The 21,138-nt window shown below is 52.5% G+C and overlaps 2 protein-coding genes across 2 annotated transcripts; one reads left to right on the forward strand and one right to left on the reverse strand.

Moving 5' to 3' along the window:
- The first annotated feature begins 74 nt into the window (after positions 1 to 74).
- On the forward strand, positions 75 to 5,294 carry TAX1BP3 (Tax1 binding protein 3). The gene is made up of 4 exons (XM_016200935.2): positions 75 to 176; positions 2,884 to 3,003; positions 3,411 to 3,488; positions 3,788 to 5,294. Exons 1-4 carry the CDS (start codon positions 138 to 140, stop codon positions 3,923 to 3,925), a joined length of 375 nt encoding a protein of 124 aa, XP_016056421.1. The 5' UTR covers positions 75 to 137; the 3' UTR covers positions 3,926 to 5,294.
- CTNS (cystinosin, lysosomal cystine transporter) lies at positions 4,592 to 20,947 on the reverse strand. The gene is made up of 11 exons (XM_016200934.2): positions 20,859 to 20,947; positions 19,848 to 19,927; positions 16,552 to 16,630; positions 15,047 to 15,131; positions 13,817 to 13,920; positions 13,581 to 13,712; positions 10,148 to 10,247; positions 9,936 to 10,055; positions 9,077 to 9,247; positions 7,298 to 7,415; positions 4,592 to 7,087 (listed from the first exon to the last, which is right to left on the reverse strand). Exons 2-11 carry the CDS (start codon positions 19,906 to 19,908, stop codon positions 6,954 to 6,956), a joined length of 1,104 nt encoding a protein of 367 aa, XP_016056420.1. The 5' UTR covers positions 19,909 to 19,927; positions 20,859 to 20,947; the 3' UTR covers positions 4,592 to 6,953.
- Between the last annotated feature and the right edge of the window lie 191 nt (positions 20,948 to 21,138).

Genomic DNA, 21,138 nt, shown 5'->3' on the forward strand with positions numbered 1-21,138 from the left:
GATTGGTTGGAGGTTTGTTAACTATTCATGAGGGGGCGGGCCGAGCCGGGCGGCCTTTGTTAACCAGAGGGCGCGGTCGCGGGGACTGTGGCTGCGGGCTTCGCTGAGCCGGACTTGGTCGCCAGATTGGGGTCGAGATGTCCTACATCCCGGGCCAGCCGGTCACGGCCGTGGTGGTGAGTGCGCCCGCGCGGGCTCTGCCTCTCTCGGCTTGCTCCCACTTTGCAGAGCGGTAAACTGACACCCCGTACAGGTTAGCAAAGCGGAGTACCCAGGGCTCCTGCAGACCCCGCGGCCAGAGCTTCGGCCCCCTTTCCCGCCGCCGTCTCCCTGGGCATGTCACAGCGAAGGCTGGGACCCAAGAGCCTCAGACCCTGGACCTGGCCAGACCCCGCGCGCTGTCGCCGCCGCGTTGGTCTCCTTTCAGTTGGCTGGGGCGGGGAGGACAGAGGAGAAAGGCCGGGCTGTGGTCCAGTAAAGCGCCCAGGGCCTTCCTGGGCCTGTGAGCTCAGCTGGGTAGCCGCGGGGGGTGCGCGCCGCCGGACGTCCGCGAGCCGCCGCCTCTGGAATGAGGAAGTGCTTCCTCCGCGCCCGCGGGCGCCGCCGCCCGGAGGGAGATTTGAGGGATGGAGGGGCCGGGGCCTGCCTACCCCTCCGTCCGTCCGGCCTTGCTTCCTCGGACTCGACCACCGCCCAGTCCGGCGTGAAGGCTCATGCAACTGGCTTGGTCCTGCTCGGAGCTTTCCCTGGATCCCCAGCTCTTGGGGCCAGAGAGACCCTTTGGGGTCAACTCAGGCCCCTGGTTCCCCCCTCTCCGCCCCCTGGCTTGTTTTGGGTGTCAGGTGCGATTAGAATACTCAGAGGGGGGAAGGGAGGCTGGGACATTAGACCTAGATGCCAGTGCTACAGCTGGATGGGACCTGGAGGCCAGGAGGTGGGAAGTGAGTCTCAGGGAGGTCTGGTCATGGCCAGCCATACAAAGAAGCCCTCAGGAAGGACCCAGATCTGAGAAGAAATGCCTGTTGGGCAGGCACTGGGTCAGGTGCAAGTCCCAGCCCTGGGGTCATGGCAGCATTATCTCAGGTTGTGTGTGCTGGGCGTCAGGTGGTGTGGTGTGAAGTCACTGATAAAGGTGAGCTTAGAGCAGCAGCTCAGGCTTGGGCTAGGAGAAACATTGCTGGACCTGCTAAGAGCTATCCTAACCTTCATTCATCCTGGCTGTACCAGCCTGACTTCCAGATCCCTAGCTGCCCCAGAGAGAAGGAAGGGGCTATTAGCTGGAAAAAAAGGGGTGCAGGTGAGGAGCCAGAGAGGGGGCGTAACCTGCTTGATTTCACCCAACAAGTCAGACAGCCTTGTTTCCCAGCCCAAGGGCCTGTACTCTTTGTGACCTTGAAGGTGGGTTAAAGGTTTGTGCTGGAGGAGGTGGAGTAGGACCTGGAGGAGCTCACTTTCGGGCACGAGGATATAGGTCCAGTGGACCTCAGAGGTTATGCTTCCAGCCATGTTATGGCTGGCCCCTGGGCTTTCCTCAAAGCTGTAGCATCTTGGCCTTCCAATTCTTCTAACACAGGTCTGAACATGCTGGATGGGGTTTAGCCTCTTTTGTGTGTTGGACTGGGGATGGGGTGGGAGAGGCTTCCTCCCTGGCCCTTACCATCTCTCTTGAGAACGTTAAAACCATTTTGGCCTCTTGGAACTCTGTCTCCATAGGTCCGTCTACTTTTGGATACCTGCCTGAATGGCTCCCAACATGCTTCTCCTCCAGGTCTCCATCTAAGATAAGATGGTGGTGTTGAGCCAGGCCAGGTGGCCAGATGCTCCCCTTGACTCCTCTGTGCCATGAACAGACCCCAAGTCTGCTGATGTCACTTTCCAAGTAGTTCATGTCCCCCCTGGCCTTACATCCTTTCTCTGAGAGACATTCATTCCTCTACTACCTGAGTGGTCATTCTAGTATCAAACCTGATCACAACCAACCCTACTTCCCAACTCCTGAGAGCTCCAGTGGGCCCAGGATGAAGGTCAGGTGGCCAAACTCCTGGTCACTCTCTCAGGTCCAGATCAAGTCACCGTCTGGAGTGGGGTAATATGATCTGATTCTCAGCATCTGGTGACTGGAGCATGCCTGCTGAGGGCTTTGAAAAGAGCCTGGCACAGCTGGCGACCACACCCCCAGATATAGGAGGAGAACCTTAGGACTCTCTACCTCCTGCACTGCACAAGAGCAGGTCCTGGGGCTTAGGGAGAAGCCCCCTCCCTGGAGCCCAGTCTTCAGGGCCTACATTTCATGGCCTTCCTGTCTGGCCTCAGCCTCACCTTCAGCCTCATCTCACATCCCAGTTCTGGTCCTGCACTGTACAACCTGGTTTCATGGATCTTTATCTACAGTACCTTCAAGCCTCTGTTTCTATTTCCTTGGCCAGGACAGCCCCTCTTCTCCTTTCTGTTCTAGTTTGATTTCCACTTTTCCTGAGCATCTTCTGTCTTGCCTTGACTGGGCTGGCTCAGTAATCTGCCTGCATTTTTTTCAAGGCCTGACTCCCTCCTGCCCTGTGTGATTCCTCCTCCCGGGATACAGGCCCCCATCCATAGCAGCCATAGCAACAGGGGCTCAGAGCATGTGTTGACTAAGGCTGATGCCTGAGACAGAGGACGGGGAGAGAGGCTGGAACAGGGTTATGTGGGTGGGTTGATATGGCTAAGTGGAGTCTCAACCCCCCAGTCTTCCAGGCTGGTGACCAGCTGGATTTCTGCAGAGGGCCTTGGTCCCCACCCTCTTGGTATGGCTGAGCTGTCCCAGCAGCCTGAGGCTGCTGCAGGAGACGCAGACCAGATTTGTTTTCTACACACCCACCCCTAACTCATTTTTTTCTTTACCAGCAAAGAGTTGAAATTCATAAGCTGCGTCAAGGTGAAAATTTAATCCTGGGCTTCAGCATTGGAGGTGGAATTGACCAGGATCCCTCCCAGAATCCTTTCTCAGAAGATAAGACAGATAAGGTGAGGAGGACCAGAGTCATGGGGCCTCTCTGTGCAGCAAAGAGGCCTGAGATGGTGGGTGTCTGCTTCCTGGGCCTTTGTAGAAGGAGCAGACCTAATCTCTCAAACAGTCCCCTCTGAGAAAGGTATAAGAAATGATCCAATGGGAATAAATAGGGGTGGGGGAGAGGCCCTAGGAAGGCTTGTTTAGATGGAGCCCAGAACAGCAGGGGCTGGAGCATCCCTGGAGCAGCTAGCTGTCCCCTTGGCTGTCTTGGCACAGCCTGTGCCTGGGGTGGGGGCTGGGAGGAGGCTTGGTGCAGGGATGGACAGATGGACAGCTGGGCTTATGCTGTGTGGGACTTTGCTCTGTGGATAAGGGGCCAGTCCAGTGAACCCAGGGCTTGACTTGGGCTGTCTGTTTCCAGGGCATTTACGTCACACGGGTGTCTGAAGGAGGCCCTGCTGAAATTGCTGGGCTACAGATTGGAGACAAGATCATGCAGGTAACAGAAGTCCCAAAGGAGGAAAACAAGGCTTGGGTTGGAGGGACTGAAGGATTTGGGAGTGGGGCTGGAGCTGCCCTGGCCTCCAGGCACACTTGGGAGACTCACCAAAGCCCTTTGGAGCCCATGCTAGCCTTGCCCCAGAGGAAGCTGGTTCTCTGTGTGTGTCACCTGTGGTGCTTGGCATTCTGGGGGCATCAGCTTGGGCCTGCTTGGGTAACCCAGGCTTCCCAAAGCCCAACCTATTGCCAGATCCTAGGGTGGGGAGCTGAGGTGGCTGTGTTCTCTCCCTGGGTCAGGTGAACGGCTGGGACATGACCATGGTCACACATGACCAGGCCCGGAAGCGGCTCACCAAGCGTTCAGAGGAGGTGGTGCGCCTGCTGGTGACGCGGCAGTCGCTGCAGAAGGCCGTGCAGCAGTCCATGCTGTCCTAGCAGCCCACCAAGATCCCGACTCGTGCCTGCAGCCTCTTTGTACAGTGACACTACTTCCACAGTCTGCCCCTTGTCTTGGCTTCTGAGTGCTGGGCCCCCGCTCAGAAGGGCAAGAGCTGGTCCCAGAGGCCTGACCTGGCCTGCCTTCCCCTCTCCCACCAGTGGCCTCAGGCTCTGGGACCAGCCCTCCCTCGGACACTGAGAACTGGAAACAATGGCCTGGAGCTGAGTTGTAGTCAGTCTAGTGACCACAGGCTTGGCCCGCAGACCCTGCTGCCTGGTCCCAGCAATGCCCAGGTGAGCAGGGGGCCCCATTCCTGAAAGCGGCCACAAAGAGGAACAATGCCAGGTGGGGCCAGCTTTCCCACTGCCCTGGCTGCAGGGCTCAGCCCTGCCCCACCTCAGCTCCAAAGTGCCTGTGCCCCACACTTTTCCCTGTTGCCCGGTGGGGATTCAACACTGCCAGAGGCACCATGAAGTTTGCCAGGATGGAAGCCAGGCAGGCTCACAGTTCACCCATTGCACCCCCACTCCTCGAGGGGTGCTGGGGTTCACCAGCTTATAAGATTTAGACGAGGTTCAAGGCTGACATTTTAGGGCAATTCTCAGAATTGCCATTTTCCTCTATGCCTGTGGGTTTAACTTTTGTACTTTTTAAATCACAACTTTGATACAAAGTTTTTATTTTACTATTTGGAGATGCCAATTCTACTTTTGAATTTAGCTAATTCAATCTGGGAACGATGACTCTTAGCTAGTCAGCAGGCCTTATTTTGGAAATGGGGCAGTATGAAGCCACCCCACACCCAACATGTTGTGCCCACTAAACAGTGCTGGAACCACAGGGGTCTTTGCTGAGGTGCAGGAATGGGGTCTTTAGGGGTGGATTATGGGGAGAGCTTTGGTTGTAAGGCTGGCTGACCTGGCCCCAGCTGCTCTTGGAGGAAGCCCTAGGCCCACCTGCCATGTGCTTGGCCTGGCCACATCTATAGGAATGTGTGGGAGCACCTCTACTGGAAGTGGGGCAGAGAGTGCCCAACTGTCCTTGTGAGCCTCATCTCAGTTCCCACCCAGGGAGAGCCTTATGGCCACCAGGGGTTCATGGGAAAAACACCCTCCCTCTAAGACTCTTAAGAGCACTCAGTTGATCACAGCCAGGGATAAAACCCCAGATGTTTCCAGGGCCTGCCATATGACAAGATGGGGTGAGCTGGAGAGCTCTGGAGCCTCTGGCTGGCCCACCACCTCTGGGAATTGTTGCCACTCACGGACCCACTGCCAAATCAGATTTTTGAACTCACCCATTTTTAAGGTATGGCACCTGGTAACATACTGGGTAGCCCAAATAAAACAGGTGTGGTACACTTGGTCAGGCCGCAATCTCTGACTTGGGGAAACAAAATCCTAAATTCTTTGATATTTTTACATCTGGGTAGAGGAAGAATCTGGAAAGATCAGACATCCCTCCACGCCCAGTAGTGTTGTGCCCTTCAAGACCTCATCCAACCTCCTCACAGCCACAGCTTGAGCAGTGTGCCCTTGGTAATGCAGAGACATGGGACCTGGGGGACCTACCTGGCCCTGAACAGGCAGGCGGCTTGCACTACCCAAGAGGGTTCCCCTGATGAAGAGCCTGGTCGGCAGGCAGTCACCTTGGGACCGGCGAACTTCACAACCCCATGAGTTTCCTTACACAGAATGAGGCTGTCTCTGTAAGCCCCAGGGACTTTGTTCTGAAGCCAACACACCTGCCTCCTACACCTGGCAAATGCTCAGGAAACAAAAGGAAATAGGTTTTAATTCAGGATGTAAGCCCCTCACATTGGTTTTGTAGTAAAAAGTTGGAGAGTGACTGATAAACTCAAGGCACGTACAAAGCATGTTCTGGGATCCTCCCCCTCCTGCCACAGGAAGGACAACTAGTTGGGTTGGGAGGGAAGGAGATTTGGGATCAGGGTTGGCCCATGAGGACTGTGTGGTCTCATGCCCTTATCTGAGGCTCCTGAATAGCTAAAAAATTGGCGAGTCCCAGAGGTCTGGGGGGAAGTGAGGGAAGGAAGGCCTGCCCTCCCTTTCAGGGGAAGATACTCTCACTATTTGGCAGGTCCAACTGGCCTCTAAGGCACAGACAGGTCTGTGTGCGCGTTGCACTCCAGACATGGTAAAGCGCAGCTGGAGAGGCTCGTGTGGGGCCCATGACTGGGAAAGGAGGTAGGTAGACAGTTACTTCCCAAACATCTCTCCAAAAAATTCAAAAGGAGTGTTAGTGTGATAAAAGATCCAGAGGGTGCTGGGCGTGAGCCCAGTTCAGAATCAATCTGCTGGGCACCTCAAGACCCAGAAATACTGTTTGTTTACTAGGCGCTGGCCTGGGCCACCTGTGACTGCAGTCGTGGAAGTTGGGTTATGTAGAATAAGTGTCAGGAAGGTGAGTGTTAAGACAATGTGGCCTTCAGAGAAGGGAACCCAAGGCCTAACTTCAAAGTCCTAGCCCCTCTGCCACCAGCACCTCTCAGTCCATTGGCCACAGCACCTGGCTGCTTGGTCCTTGGGAACACAGCAGTGGCACCAAAGTGCCCTTGGCTCTCCCAGCTGCAAGGTCAGTCCTTCAAGCTGCTCCCAGAAACACTGGCTGCTTAGGGCAAGGCCTGCTTCCTGCTCCACGTCCAGTCCTGCTTGGGATGGCTGTCAGGACCTGTGGGCGCTGCCTGAAGCCTTAAAGAAAATAGAGATGGCAGCATCAAGTTGCAGGGGGCAAGATGACTGGCCAATAAGACCCGAGAGGGGCCGCCAGCAGTTGGGCTTTTAATCTCAGAGCAGAGTCTGGTGTCTGTCCCAGAGGGAGGTCTTGCCCTGCCCTGGAAAGTCCTGGATGAAGGCAGGCTGGTGTGTGTTTAAGGCGTTTGGCCCTGAGGAAGAGAGTGCTTCTCCACTGTTGGCACATCAAGCCAGCCCTGCACTCCAGACTGCTTCTCCAGTCTTCCTGGTGGGCACAGGGCCTGGGCCATTTACACTGGGGCCCTGGGTGCTAGTTCACTTGCTCATACCCTGGTTTCTTCCTGTACAAGCAGAAGTGCTGGATGAAGAAGACAATGTCGAAGAAGATGGAGAAGATGCCGAGTCCAAACTTGGTTGGGTCTCCAAAGATCAGTGTCCACTGGTCTGTTAACAGAGGGGATAGAATCTGGTTTTAGGTTGGCAGCTCGTGGGGCTATAGAGGGTGGGGGTACTTACCTGTACAGGGAACCACAAACCCTCTAGCTGCAAATGCCCCAGGCGATCTGCTTGGATTCCCAAGCTGCTGGGGTGGGGGGTGGGGGCTAGCCTGGCCCCACCCACCTTTTGCCTCCAGCTCCCCGGTGATGGACTCACCATTGTTGTAGGACTGGAAGAACATCTGGAGGAGGCTGAAGCAGCCCCCAGTGAAGTCCAGAAGCACGTTGCCAATGCTCCAGCCCTCAGTGCTTTTGTAGACATAGTTCATGTAGGCCTGGGCAGACAAAGAGACGGAGGGTGGTGAGGGGGCTGGGTGGCTGCCTCATGTGCCTCGTGACTGCCATTCCAAAGAGCGGCTCTAATTCCTCCCACTCCTGTACTCTGGCCTCTGCTCCAAGGAACACAGTGACCTTTGGCGCTGACGAGCCTTGGTAGAGAAGAGTTTGAGTGGTCCTAGGGTCTCATCTGCATGCACAGAGCCCTCCTCCTCCCATCCCTGCACCACACAACTCCAAAGCAGGGATGCTGCTTCTTCATCTTCCTCCCTCCCTGTTCTTGGACAAAGCCCTATTGTGGTTTTCCAGCCACTCGGATTTCTCTCATCTCCAATGAAGACTCTCTAGACAGCCTGGGCTTCGTGCTGCGCTTGCGAACCTGGGCAGGGAGTCTGACTGCCTGGTTTGGAACGCCGGCTCCACCACTGGAGCTTCCTTACCTTGGGAGAATTACTTGAGTTCTCCTAGCCTTGGTTTCTCCATCTGTAGAATGGACTCACCTCCCACCTCAGCCTGGGGTCTCTGTCTCAGGCTTCCCAGGTCTACTGGGTGGATCCACTTGGACGCCCTCCCCCCCGCCCCTGGTGCCTCACATCTTCCCTCCAATGCCAGCATGGCCTCTGTAAGGGTCTTCTCCAGTCAGTCATCAGCGAAGCCCCCTTTTGACCACCTCCATACTTGCTGCCACCTCTCTAGTCTCTTGACAGTTTCAAATGTCTCCAACTGGGACTACTGCCTCCTGGGTTTCCCAGCCCCAAGCCTTCCCACATTCAGGGACTGAGGCCCCACGTCCCTCAAGACCTTCCCCACCCCGAAGCCTTCTTCCCAAGCCCCTGGCCCCACCTTCCTTTAGCTCAGCACTGCTCAGCCAGCAAGGGCCCCTCGCTGCCTTTCTGCCAGAGCCTGTGTGTAGTCTGCCCCGAGCCTGGAACTCCCCCTTCCTCTTGTGTCTACAGAATTAGGTCTGTTTGTCCTTAAGGGTATGGCTGTTTCCAGGCCCTCCAAGATACTGCCCCTGACTCTGGCCAAAACATCCTCTTTCCTGAGCCCGTGGAACACAAGGTCCCCTATGCCATGGAAACTGAAGAGGTAGCTTCTCCATTGAGAACAGGGTGAGGGAGACGAGGCCTCCACTCCAAAGTGGAGTCTGCAGTGGCACTTATTTCATATCTGACCCTGCCACTAGGCCATTCCAGCTGTGGGGAAGCCAGGTTTGACTTGAGTCCTTGGATCTGCATAGGCCTGAGTGCTTGAGGGAGGTGGCTAAGGGCCACAAGGAAGACCTGGATGGGAGGTGCAGGTCAGAATGGTGGGCTCTCCTCCCACCTGGTCTCTCCCTGCTGCTGCTCGTCAGGGATGTCAGCTGTGGTAACGCGGGCAGAGCTGAAGTCATTAGGAAAGCTGGGATGGAGACGGGAGTGACCTGCACCACCCAACTCTCAGCTGAGTATGAGCTCGGAGACGTCTTGGGGTGATTTCTGGCTCCAGGGAAGAGCAGCCAGCTGTTGCCCCAGCCCCCCCCCCCCCCCGCGGGGCTCATGGCTTCCCCTGCGGCTCTCCATTCCTGTCCCCTCCCTGCCCAGTCAGGAGGACGCGGGTCTGTTTCTCATCACCTCACCCTAGCAGCCACGTGGAAAAGGCAGGCAGGCCCTGGAGGTACCTGTGGGAAGTACTTGACCAACGTCACTGCGAGCTTGATGTAGGAGAAGCAGAAGAGAAACTGCAGCCACGTGGTTACCCCAGCTGCAGCCAAAATCATCATCACGCCTGCGAAGAACCACGAGAGCACCAGGAAGCCAACGGTCGGCCAGGACACCTGCTGGTCGCCTCGCTGAGAATGAGAGGGGGTCGGAGGGGAGGTAAGTGGGGTTGGGTAAGTGCCACATCAGCAACCTGACACACAGCCTTACAACGCCCTTTCCAGCTGAAGCACCAAACGATCCTCCGATCCTCTGGCAACAGGGCTGAGTCCAGGCCCCTCAGGACCACCCCGGACCCTCATAAGCCTAGTCCCTCCACTGGCACCCTGATGCCAGCTACCCCTGTGGGCTCACGATTCCTCTCATTGCCCCTTGGTCTTCACAGTTCTGTCCCCGAGCTGGGGGAGCCCCACCCTGGCCCTCCTCCCATGGCCACAGGAACGTTACTCATCTCATGGACCACAATACACACCATTTCCTTGATGCCCCTCTCCCCTTCCTTGCCAGCTGGGCCAGGGCTCCAAGAGCTGCTATGCTCTCCCCTCCCCCTTGCCTGGGTCATCATGCCTCTCTCTGTTCCCCTCACCCAAGACCTGGGGATGGGGGTGAGCGCTTGAGCTCAGAGGATGGTCCCTGTGCCCAGCACAGGGCCTAGCCTATTATCTTGGCCCCAATAATCCATCAGATGCTGAGTGAACAAACACGTGTCCTTTCTAAGGGTTTCCGTGTCTTCTACAATAAAACAGCAGGTGTGGATAGCAGGTGGTGGTGGGTGCTGGCCTGGCAGCCACAGGGGGCAGGTGCCATTTCACCTCTCACCTCATACAGGATGCACTGCAACAGGACAACCAGGGTGAGGACAATGGCGTGCAGGCTGAAGAAGACATCGTTGCTCTCCACAGGGTTCACTCCATTTGGGTATTTGAGGAAAAACTGCTCCTGTTGAGGGGGTGCAGAGAAGCCAAGGAGTGAAGAGCAGCCGGGCCACTGAACAGCTTGGGCTGGGCTGTGGTGGGCGGGCAGGGCCATACCTTGATGTGTGGCACCCAGAAGAGGCCGACGTTGAACACGCTATAGGCCAAGAAGCCGGTCAGGTTCAGGGTAACGAAGTCCAAGCTCAGACCAACAACACTGTGGGGTGGGGAAGTGGAGAGACAGGGCAGGGAAGGAGGTGAGTCGACCAGTGAAGGCGTGGGAGGGGGCAGAGCTCCCAGTACACGGAAAGAAGGGGCTGGCCTCCCGAAGCACAGCGCTGTTCTCAGGTCCCCCTTCATACCACAATCGACAGCACTCAATCCCACCCTCTTGGGAACCAGTTTCCTCCTGCCTTAAGTTCTGGCCCCAGAGGGTTTGGAGCCTCCTGCAGAAAGGAGGCATCTCCCCCACTGGCCCCAGCTCAGCAACCCCCTAAGAGGCCCGTGTGCCTAGGGTGACTGCATGAAACTGTGCACCCTTGCTGCATGAGCATGCAACCCCAGGCCCACTGTCTGCCCTCCCTCCCTCCCACTGCAAGTGACACACAATATCCTACTCATTTCAGTACATCACAATGATTTGATATTTATATACATTGTGAAACGATCCCTACAATAAGTCTACTTACCATCTGTCATTACAGTTATTACAATATTATTGATTATATTCCCTGTGCTGTGTATCACATCCTCTTAATCTTTTTCACCTATTTCACCCACTCCCCAACGCCCCCCTCCCTTTGGTAGCCACCAGTTTGTTTCCGATACCTATGATTCTGTTTCTATTTTGTCTTTAGACTCCACATAAGTAAAATCACCCAGTATTTCTTTTTACCGTCTTACTTACTTCACTTAGCATACCTTCTAGGTCCATCTATGTTATCGAAAATGGCAAGATTTCATTCTTTACTCATTTGTCTATCGATGGACAGTTAGGTTGCTTCCATATCTTGGCTATTGTAAATAACACTGCAATGAACCTAGAGCTGCATATATCTTTTCAAATTGGTGTTTTCATCGTTTTTGGATATCCAGAAGTGGAATTGCTGGATCATACATTAGTTCTATTTTTAATTTTTTAATAACAGTATGGAACCTCCACACTGTTTTCCATAGTGGCTGCATCATTTTAAATTGCCACCAGTGTATGAAGGCTCCCTTTTCTCCACATCCTTGACAACACTTATTTTTTTGTCTTTTTGATGACAGTCCTTCTGACAGGTGTGAGGTGGTACCTCGTGGTTATGATGTGCATTTCCCTGATTATTAATGACACTGAGCATCTTTTCACGTGTCTGTTGGCCATCTGTATCTTCTTTGGAAAAAAGGTCTGTTCAAGTTCTCTGCCCATTTTTTAATTGAGTAGTTTGATTTTTCGATATTTATATAAGTTCTTTGTACATTTTGGCTATTAACCTCTTATCAGATGTACGAATTACAAGTATCTTCTCCCATTCAGTAGGATGCCTCTTCATTTTGTTAGTTTCCTTCGCTGTGCAAAAAGCTTTTTAGTTTCTCAGCTGGCGTGGCTCAGTGGTTGAGCATCTACCTATGAATCAGGGCACGGTTCGATTCCCAGTCGGGGCACATGCCCGGATTGCGGGCTCGATCCCCAGTAGGGGGCGGGCAGGAGGCAGCCGATCAATGACTCTCTCATCATTGATGTTTCTCTCTCTCTCCCTCTCCCTTCCTCTCTCTGAAATCAATACAAAAAAACACACATTTAAAAAGCTTTTTAGATTGATGTAATTCTGTTTGTTTATTTGTGCTTTTGTTGTCCTTGTCTGAGAAGACATAACCAAAAAAATATTGCTAAGGCTGAAGTCAAAGAGCTTACTGCCTGTGTTTTCTTCTAGGAGTTTTATGGTTTCAAGTATTACATTCAAGTCTTTAATCAAAATGGTATAAGACAGTGGTCCAGTTTCATTCTTCTGCATGCAGCTGTCGTTTCCCCAGCACCATTTATTGAAGAGTTTGTCTTTACCCCATTGTATATTCTTGATTCCTTTGTCATATATTGACAGCATATGTGTGAGTTTAGTTCTGGGCTCTCTTTGGACATTCCACTGATGTGTCTGTTTTCGTGCCGGCACCATGCTGTTTTGTTTACAACAGACTTGTAGTATAGCTTGGTACCAGGAAATGTGATACCACTTCTTTTTCAAGATTACTTTGGCTATTCGGGGTCTTAGTGGTTCCATACCAATTTTAGGATTCTTTGTTCCAGTTCTGTGAAAAATAACATTGGTAATTTGATGGGGACTGCACTGAATATGCAGATTGCTTGGACATTTAAACATTAATTCTTCCACTCTGGAAGCATGGTATATCATTCCATTATTTGTATCTTCATTAATTTCTTTCATTGATGTCTTACAGTTTTCAGAATACAGGTTTTCACCTCCTTGGTTAAACTTATTTCTAGGCATTTTAACTTTTTAGATACAATTATAAATGGGATTGGTTTCTTAATTTCTCTTTCTGAAACATTGTTATTAGTGTATAGAAATGCAGATTTCCTTCGCATATAGTTGAGGTGCCTTATAAACCACTGTTTTTTGTGCTATGCCCAGGGCTGGTGAGGCCTTACACAGGCCCCTCAGTAATATCCCTCCCTGCTGCAGGTCTCCGAGTCAGGGACAGGATTTCCTTCGTTATCATGTCTCATCCCTCCTACCTTCTCCATGCGGTCCCTCTATCCTTTGTTATCATGTCTCCATCCCTCCTGCCCTTCTCCATGCGGTCCCTCTATCCTTCGTTATCATGTCTCCATCCCTCCTACCCTCTCCATGCGGTCCCTCTATCCTTCGTTATCATGTCTCCTCCCTCCTACCCTCTCCATGCGGTCCCTCCATCCTTTGTTATCATGTCTCCTCCCTCCTACCCTCTCCATGCGGTCCCTCTATCCTTCGTTATCATGTCTCCATCCCTCCTACCCTCTCCATGCGGTCCCTCTATCCTTTGTTGTGCAGAAGCAGTTTGATAGGCCCTCAGTTCTTTAGCAGGAACTGCTCTATATGCAGGCGTATATTCGGTATGTCTGTGGGAGGATGTGAGTTCAGGGTCTTCCTGCACCCATGTCTTGGCCTCACCTCCCACTTTGTTTTTAAAATCAAGGTGGGAAGGTGTAATCTCCAAGGCTGAGGGATCCACCTCCAGCACTGCAGCATGACACTAATTCCTCCACACTGGACAGACCGAGATGAGAGCATATATGGGTGGACTTTGTCCCCAGTCAGCCCATCCTCACTTCACTGAGAAGCCCCACTTTGCTGCTTCCACCGGAGTACCTGAATTGGGCAAGAGACCAACTGGCCAGCAGTACAAGTGCTACCACAGGCTTTTAGAGCTTTCACATCAACAACTTTCTAGAAAGGGCAGGAAGAGAGACAGCAGAGGGGGAAAGCGTGAACCCATGCTACCTGCAGCTCACTGGAATGCCCGTCATACCGGCACCAAATGAACCTGCACAGAGAGCTCAGCAGATTACCTTTTCCGCCACCAGTTCGTGATCACCTGAGGGTAGAAGGAGATGGACCAGGCTGAGAAGTAGATCCAGCCAATCACCTGGTTTATGATGTTAATGGTGTTGCTGTGGATCACCAAGAAGTGTATCCTTGGGCTAGAAAGAATTTGGGGAGCAGGATGAGCTGAGGCTGGGCCCCTGAAGGAAACCCCCACCTGCCCAGCACTGCCTCCCTTCTCATCATTTAAGACCCAGCTTACCCGGCTTGGTTGGAATGATTTCTGTGCAGAAAAATAGTCATTTGTCCCACATTTCGAGCAGTCACTTGAAAAGAGGACTCTGTCACTCCGGGAGGCACCACAACCTATTAGGAAAACTGAATTTGATCCAGTGCCATGTATTTACTGGGACCTCACTGAGTGTCCATCTAGCTGTAGGCTATGCACTAGCAACTGTAGAGCACACAGGGTCCCTGCCTTCCAGGAGCTTACTAACAAAAGGGAGAAATGTTGGACCAACCAGCCAACTGGGATCCCCCCATACACCTGTGTGTTAAGACTTTCTGAGTGGAACACGGTTCTGCCCTCAGGCCCACCCCGGCTTATCTCTAAGGGAAGGTAGATGGCTCTCTTCCTTTCACTAGCCATGCGATCTGTGGATCAGCCAAACCTCAGAGAGCTGAGTGTCAGACCTGCTTTTAGAACCACTGCCTTTTCTTAGCCTGTAGGAGGCCTGATACCCGGGGGCAGGAGAAGCTGTGTCTAATGTGTGATGTTCGCCACAGGATGAGACAAGGCTCCCTTCACATAAAGGTAAACACTTCTAGGTAAACACTCTTCATTTGACCATGCTTCCACACTTGCTTGCTGGGGGGCTCAGAGCCCATTTGCAGCCCATTGCTACAACCACGCAGGGCCTTGTGATGTGCCTTATGGTCGTCAATTTCATCCCTGTGTTCATCCTGCCTGGTTTTTATAAAACCCTCGTTTACTCTACACTGCCTCCCCTACTGATGTTTTTTTATCCAATTTATCAGTAATTGGCTCACATCCTTGGAAAGGCAGCAGCAGGGAGATATATTAACAGACAAATGCATAAGGGCTATGAATAGTTATCGCTGTGATACCAGACAGACGCTGGCCCTGGTTTCTGGAAATTACACTCAACCAATGGAATCTCAGAACAGTGCTTTGCAAACATGAATGTGAACCCAAATCATCCAGGGATGGTGCTCATGTGCAGATTTTGAGTAAGTAGATCTGGAATGGGGCCTGGGATTCTGAATTTCTAGAAGGTTTTCCAGCAGGGACAATGCTGCTGGGCCATGAATACCCTGAGTAGCAAGGTCTTAGAAAACCACCTTAAGAATTTCTTCTATATTCTCAGAACCATGGTGTAAAAACAAGGTGGCCTATTTCCGGAAGCACTTCATTAAAATGTGCTTTGTTACCCAGCAGTTTTCTACCTACCAGTTAAGGTTCATTACTTACTTCATCAGGGAGCTCAATGATAGTAGCATTTTTTGAACGAAATGTGATTTCAAAAGTGATCACCAAGGATGCATTTAGTGGATACCTGTGGAGGATAAGAGTCTGATTACTACTGAGAAGTTGGACACTTTGAGATCTCAACCCACCTTCCAGATTTCACACAGGGCCTGTCATTTCTCAAGCAGTTAGGGTGAGGTAGTGCTGTGTGCTCAACCTGCAGGGTAGACAGATGGGCCCCCTGCTCCTTAGGAATTTTCTCTTTATCAGGAAAGGACATCCCACTGGGGCTGGGTGAGAACATGAGAAGGTGTGAAATTGGCTATGAATGCCAAAGGAGGTGTCCGGAGACCGACAGGATGCTGACATCGGCGCTGGTGGGAAAGGCTTCCTTTTGAGAGGACTCAGGTCTGAGCAGGAAGCAGCGTGTCCCCAGAAAGCTGTGAGATATGTCTGACTGGGAGCAGCCCGTGGGGGCCTCGAGTCTGGACTTAGAGGCCTGGCATTGATTTGGAAGGCAGTGGAAAGCCACTCCAGGATTGTGGAGAGGGCAAAGCTGTGGCGAGGGGGTGACATACCAGATTCATAAGGTGTCCATGAGCAGAGAGAGGTGGCAGGGGAATGCAGTCTCTTGGGGAGCCTTGGTACCAAAGCCTTGGCTTGAGAACAGATTTCCCAGGAGAGGTGAGGAAAGGGAGAAGGGGAGAGAGGAAAGGACAAGGCTACAGACCTACATCTACAGCAGGCGTGGGGAACATCTGGCCTGAGGGCCATATACGGCCTGAGAAATCATTTGATCTGGCCTTGCCAAGGCAACCAAAGGCAGGACTTGAAATTCAATAAATCTAGGAGCTTTTTTCATAGCTGATTTTTAAGTTGATAGTTTTGTATGGCCCACGAATGATGTTATAAATACAGAAATGGCCCTTGGCAGGAAAAAGGTTCCCCAATCCTGGTCTACAGGAATCTGTGTGACTAGGAGGCAGTGAAGGATACGGAAGAGGGAGGTTCTTTGGCAGAATCTGAACTAGGTCAGCACCCTCATGCCTGAACCAGTAGAGGTCAGCAAGAAAGACTCTCAGACAAGGCTAAGTGAGTCGCACACATGGGATCCACCAGATGAAGTCACTTCTGCTTCTGGAAGTGATCTAAGTAGTCCTTAGCCCCTGACCTTCAGGGCTCTCCTCAAATATTTAGAGCCTTGGAAGGGACCACTGTGAAGTCTGGCATCAGCTGCTGGTCACTCAAGGACTCCTCTTAGCTGGGAAAAAGGCTCATGACTCTGAGGAGAAGCCCCTTTCCTAATCCTCCCACCAGAAACAATGGTTCAGCGGATGAGGGAAGAGACTCTGGGACCTCGGTCTGCAACCCAGGGTTAGTGCCTCTCTTTCTCTGGCTTCTTTTACAGCAAAGAGGCAAGAACGTAACCCTTGAAATATGAATGAAATATGAGCCAGCCATGAGGTGGAGGAGCTGGGCTGAAGACAGCACCGGGCCTGGGAACTTACTGAAGGGTGATGTTGATATTGGTTGAGCTTCCGTTCATCATCTTCACAGTGGGAGGAACAGCAAGGTCGACTGTTGACTCTGGAAGGACCCAAATCAGTGGCATCAGTCATTAGGTCAGAGAACTCAGGCCCACAAGGAGAGACTGGGACAAGGGCCCTTGACATCTGAGCTCACGAACTATGACTCATGATAACCCCTGTCTTCTACGTGAAGTCAGGAGGTTCTGAGAGGCTAAATGATGGGACTGGGAACTGAACCCCTCACTATGCTCTTTCACCTCCTGCTGCCATTGAACAGGGAGACACGGGCCTGAGCAGGAGACGCTGCAGCTCCCTCCTCCCCAACATGACAGGCTCTGAGTGTATGCGGCTGAGTTGTCCAGAAATAGTTTTAGAACCAGAGCCCCAAAACTGTCACAAAGGAATTTAAGCCACGATCCGGGAATGGAAGATGTGGACTTGAACCACCCCTTCAGATGGAAATCATGGGAGTCTCCTCTGTTTGTGGATCTTAAATGGCCCTGTAGAACTGGTCCACCCCTTCTTGTACTCAGACATGTGGGGCCCAGCCAACCTGTTTCTCAGGAAACCCTTTTGGGCTCCCATCTGAACCTGAACCCAGCTCAACCCATTCACTGATCCCAGGAGCCGAGGCTGACGGCTGGGGACAGGGAAGACTGAGGAAAAAGACACACTTTCACTCTCGGAGATTTCTTCTTGGCACTGAGGTGTTTGCTCAGGATAAGGCAGACAAACAGGCCTCCAGGGTGAAGGAAGCAGGTCTGGGAGGCCAAGTACCCCGGGGCAACTTGGCCACAGCATACTCCTCTCTCTGACCTCTTCTCAGTGTTCTTAGGGCAGCCCCACTCCTGTCTCCGCCCCTACTCCCAGGTATGCTGGAAGCTACAGGCACCTGTCCACTTTGCTGCCCTCACCGATCAGGAATCCAGCCTGGGAGCGGAAGGGGGCCCACAAGGGGGAAGCAAATGCTCGACTTGATGAAGACAGTCCTTGTTGGGGAAGGGGCTGCAGGCAGGGCCCAGGTCTCCCTCTGCCCAGACCCATGAAAGGCAGATGAAGAGCTGAAATTTTAGGTGCTCAGGTTGGAAGGGCACTTAGAAGTTCTCCATGGTCTGATTCCCCTTCTCAATACTCCTACCTGGCAGTTTCTCTTCCTCTTCCTGGACACCCTGAGGGAGAGTAACCCCACCTCCTCCAAGACAATGGGCCACTCTGGAACTTGCACTCCCGGGCCTGGCTCTGCCACCTGGGACCTCTCAGACCCTATCTGAGCCACCTTCCCCATGCTAACCCACATGTGAATGCAGATGTGCTCTGTCCCGTGTCTGCAAGTCTCCAAGCCGACTCCCACCAGGGTCCTTCTGAGTGGCATGTCCCCACCCTGGCCCTTGCAGAGGCCAAGCTGTTCACAGCAGAGTAGGAAAGTCCCTCGCTTATGTGGAGCCTCAGGGCTTGGAGGCAGTTTTGACAACTTCCCCTCTCCTTTTTCACTCACTGCTCTCACAACCAACCTGTGGCATTGTTCTGAGCTTGCGCAGCTGGGATAGGTCCTCGCTGTTACTACCTAAAGTTGAGGACCACACCAGATAAGTAATACTGTGACAAGACGGTACCTAGGACAGGGATGCTGAAAGTGATGCCAAGCAGCCACCAACGCCTCTGGGTGCCCAGGGCTCTGCCAGGACTGAGGTCAAGTGAGTGGGAGATCCCCATGGCCTCTGCTCTTCCTCCATCTTTCCATTTTAAAAGAGGAGGCTGTGAATTCTCAAAGAACCAGACCAAGGAATGTTTACTTCCCTCTCACTCAGTGCTACTGAAGACAGCAGTGCTCAGCAGCTGAGAGACTGGGCTCTGAAGTCAAACAGAGCCATCCTGACTCTTCACTTCCTAGCTGTGTGACCATGGGTAAGGTACTTAACCTCTCCAAGACTCTGTTTCCTCACCTGTAAAATGGGGAGAACAGTGCTACCTATCTCAGAGGGCATCATAAAGATTAAGTGGTGATGTTTGTGACTTTCCACAGTTTGATCAGAAAGAAAGAGGAAGGAGAGGGAGAGAAACATTAATGTGAGAGTGAAACATCAATCAGTTGCTTCCCAGAAGTATTCCAACTGTGGATCAAACCCACAACCTGGGTATGTGCTCTGACTGGGAAATGAATCAGTGACCTTTTGGTGTATGGGATGACGCTCCAACCAACTGAGCCACACTGCCTAGGGCTAATGGAGCTTTACTTAAAGCCTGCCAATGCACATATCATATGCATACCGGGGCCTTAGTCCTAGAGAATATGACGCTGGAGTGGGGCTCTGGCATCTGTACCAAGAAACACCAGGCTTCATGTGGAAATTGCTTATCCACAGGTGTGACTATAAAGTAACATGACTGATTTTCCACCAAACCTGGAAGAACTTGTTAGATGCTTGTATTCTCAGAGATTTAAGAGGCCAGATAACTATAATGGCGCAGCCACTGTGCCTGGCTCTTGGGAAGCTTCCATAGGATGTGTATTGTTTGTGCAATGTTCATTTGGAATCTTTAATGTCAGGGGTTTTAAGGTCTACCTGATTTTTGACAATGGTCAAAATGGTGGGCCTGGGGTCCTAGAAGTGCTCAACACAAATTCCTTTTGTGGAAGGAATTTCAGCAATGTTTTGGGCAGTGGGAGAATTAATAGAATGATGCAGGCCTCTAAGAGCACTGCTCTAAAAGTCAAATTTGACAAGGATGTACAAACCCTGACGTGTTTCTTTTGACAACCCGCCAGTGTTCTGTGAGGCCCCTGTCCCTGTCCCTCAGTCCCTCTTTAAGTAAACAGTTTTCTCATCTTACAAGGGGATGCTGGGCAGACTCTTTAGGTTTTCGTGGCCTGGCAGAACCAGGTGCAACAAGGTGGCCACATCACCTGCTTCTGCAGCATCTCCCAGAACCCATAACTCCCTCTGCGAGGTCCATAGGACAGGAACACAAGCCCTTCTTTACGGATATTATTCCGGATTGTTGGAGCTCCACAGTCTGAATGTAGTGATACAGACAAAATAATAGGGACCCTGGGGGGCAAAAGGCCAATTATTTATGGAATCATTTGACTCTTTGTAAAACTCCTGGAACCCAGACCTGGGTCTGCTCCACCACCCAGTGGCTGCTTGACCGAAGGCCAGGTAAGCACACACAGTCTGGACAGCCCTAAATCCTTGGCTACACACAAGTCAAGCTACTTACTCCACAGCACTATTTCCCTCTTTACAAAGTTGATAACCCATTTCTAAACTTACCACACTCCTCTATGAGCTTCAGAGGAAAAATGACAAAAATAATCAGCCAACGCCTTATCATGTTCCTCAATTTCAAAGAACTACGAAGAAAGACAGGTAGCAAGAGAAGTTCAGGTTAGAGTTGGATGAGCTCAGCAGCAAGTGGACAATACGCCCCGGGAACCATGGCACGAACAGTTCATAAAGGACTTTCACTTCACACCTGTGACCTCATGGGCTTTGCATCACCAGCTTGGAGAACAGGACTCCAGGGAGGGCTTATCTTTCTTTGATATGTGGGGAAATGGGCTCAGAGAGACTAAGTGGGTTATGTAAGGTACCACTCTGAGGAAGTGGGCAAATACTGAATTTTTTCCTCTTCGACTGCTTCTTGAAACCTAGTTAACAGAAGGAAACAATGCAGTTTTACTGGTTGAGGTTCTTTTTTTTCCAAAGTTATTAAAACTGTGGTCAGATATCTGACTTAGTGAATCTATAAACTTAAAGGAAATTAATTTCATTCCTTGTCTTGGGTTGTTATTTTTCTCAACACTGCTGAAAAAGGCAAAGCCCAGCTGTCGTTCCTTTCTTCAGCCTGAAAGCCCCAGAGGGCGCGGCGGGGTCTCGTCCAGCCCACTCCCGGAGTCCAGCCCAGAGCTCAACACGCCCACAGGGATTTCCGCGCGATCCTCCCAGGCTCCCCTCTCCAACGCTGCCGGCGAACTCCCGAGACTCAGATTCAGGCAGCAACTAAGCAGAAGGCGGGGAAGGGGCTCGGACCTGCACGGGGGTAGTCACCCACAGCCCCGTGAAGCCCACCTCCGTTCGCCACCGCCCGGGCCTTCGAACCTGGGGAGTGTCCGGTGTCGCCAGGCCGGGGCTGGTGGCAGGGCATGGAACCCTGGAGCAGCTGAGGCTGGCGTTGCGGAGGCTACCCGGCGGGCTTGCCGCGTCAGTCTGTGGGCCTCAAGGCAGGGGGGGGGTCCACCTGGGGAACTGGGAGGAAGCTGTCGGGGCCGCACTGGCTCTCACCTGGGATGCTCAGAGGCTCTGGCGACCGACCACACGCGGCGTAGGAGAGGCTGCGGGTTGTGTCCGTTTCAGCCGGTCGGCTGGACTCGGCGTGAGGGCCGGGCCTGAAGTCATCTGACCCGAGTCACCTGATTCGCGGAGTAACTATCTCCTCGCGATGCACTCTGGGAGCTGTAGTTTTTAGCAGGGGCGGGGCGGGGCGGAAGGGCGCAGGCACCTAGGCGAGGATGGAGGCGTGCTGTGAGGGAGTACTAGCCGCTTTTAGGGGCACAGAGGCTCT

This window comes from Miniopterus natalensis, chromosome 17, assembly GCF_054644295.1.
Source record: "Miniopterus natalensis isolate mMinNat1 chromosome 17, mMinNat1.hap1, whole genome shotgun sequence".
NCBI classification, from domain to species: Eukaryota; Metazoa; Chordata; class Mammalia; order Chiroptera; family Miniopteridae; genus Miniopterus; species Miniopterus natalensis.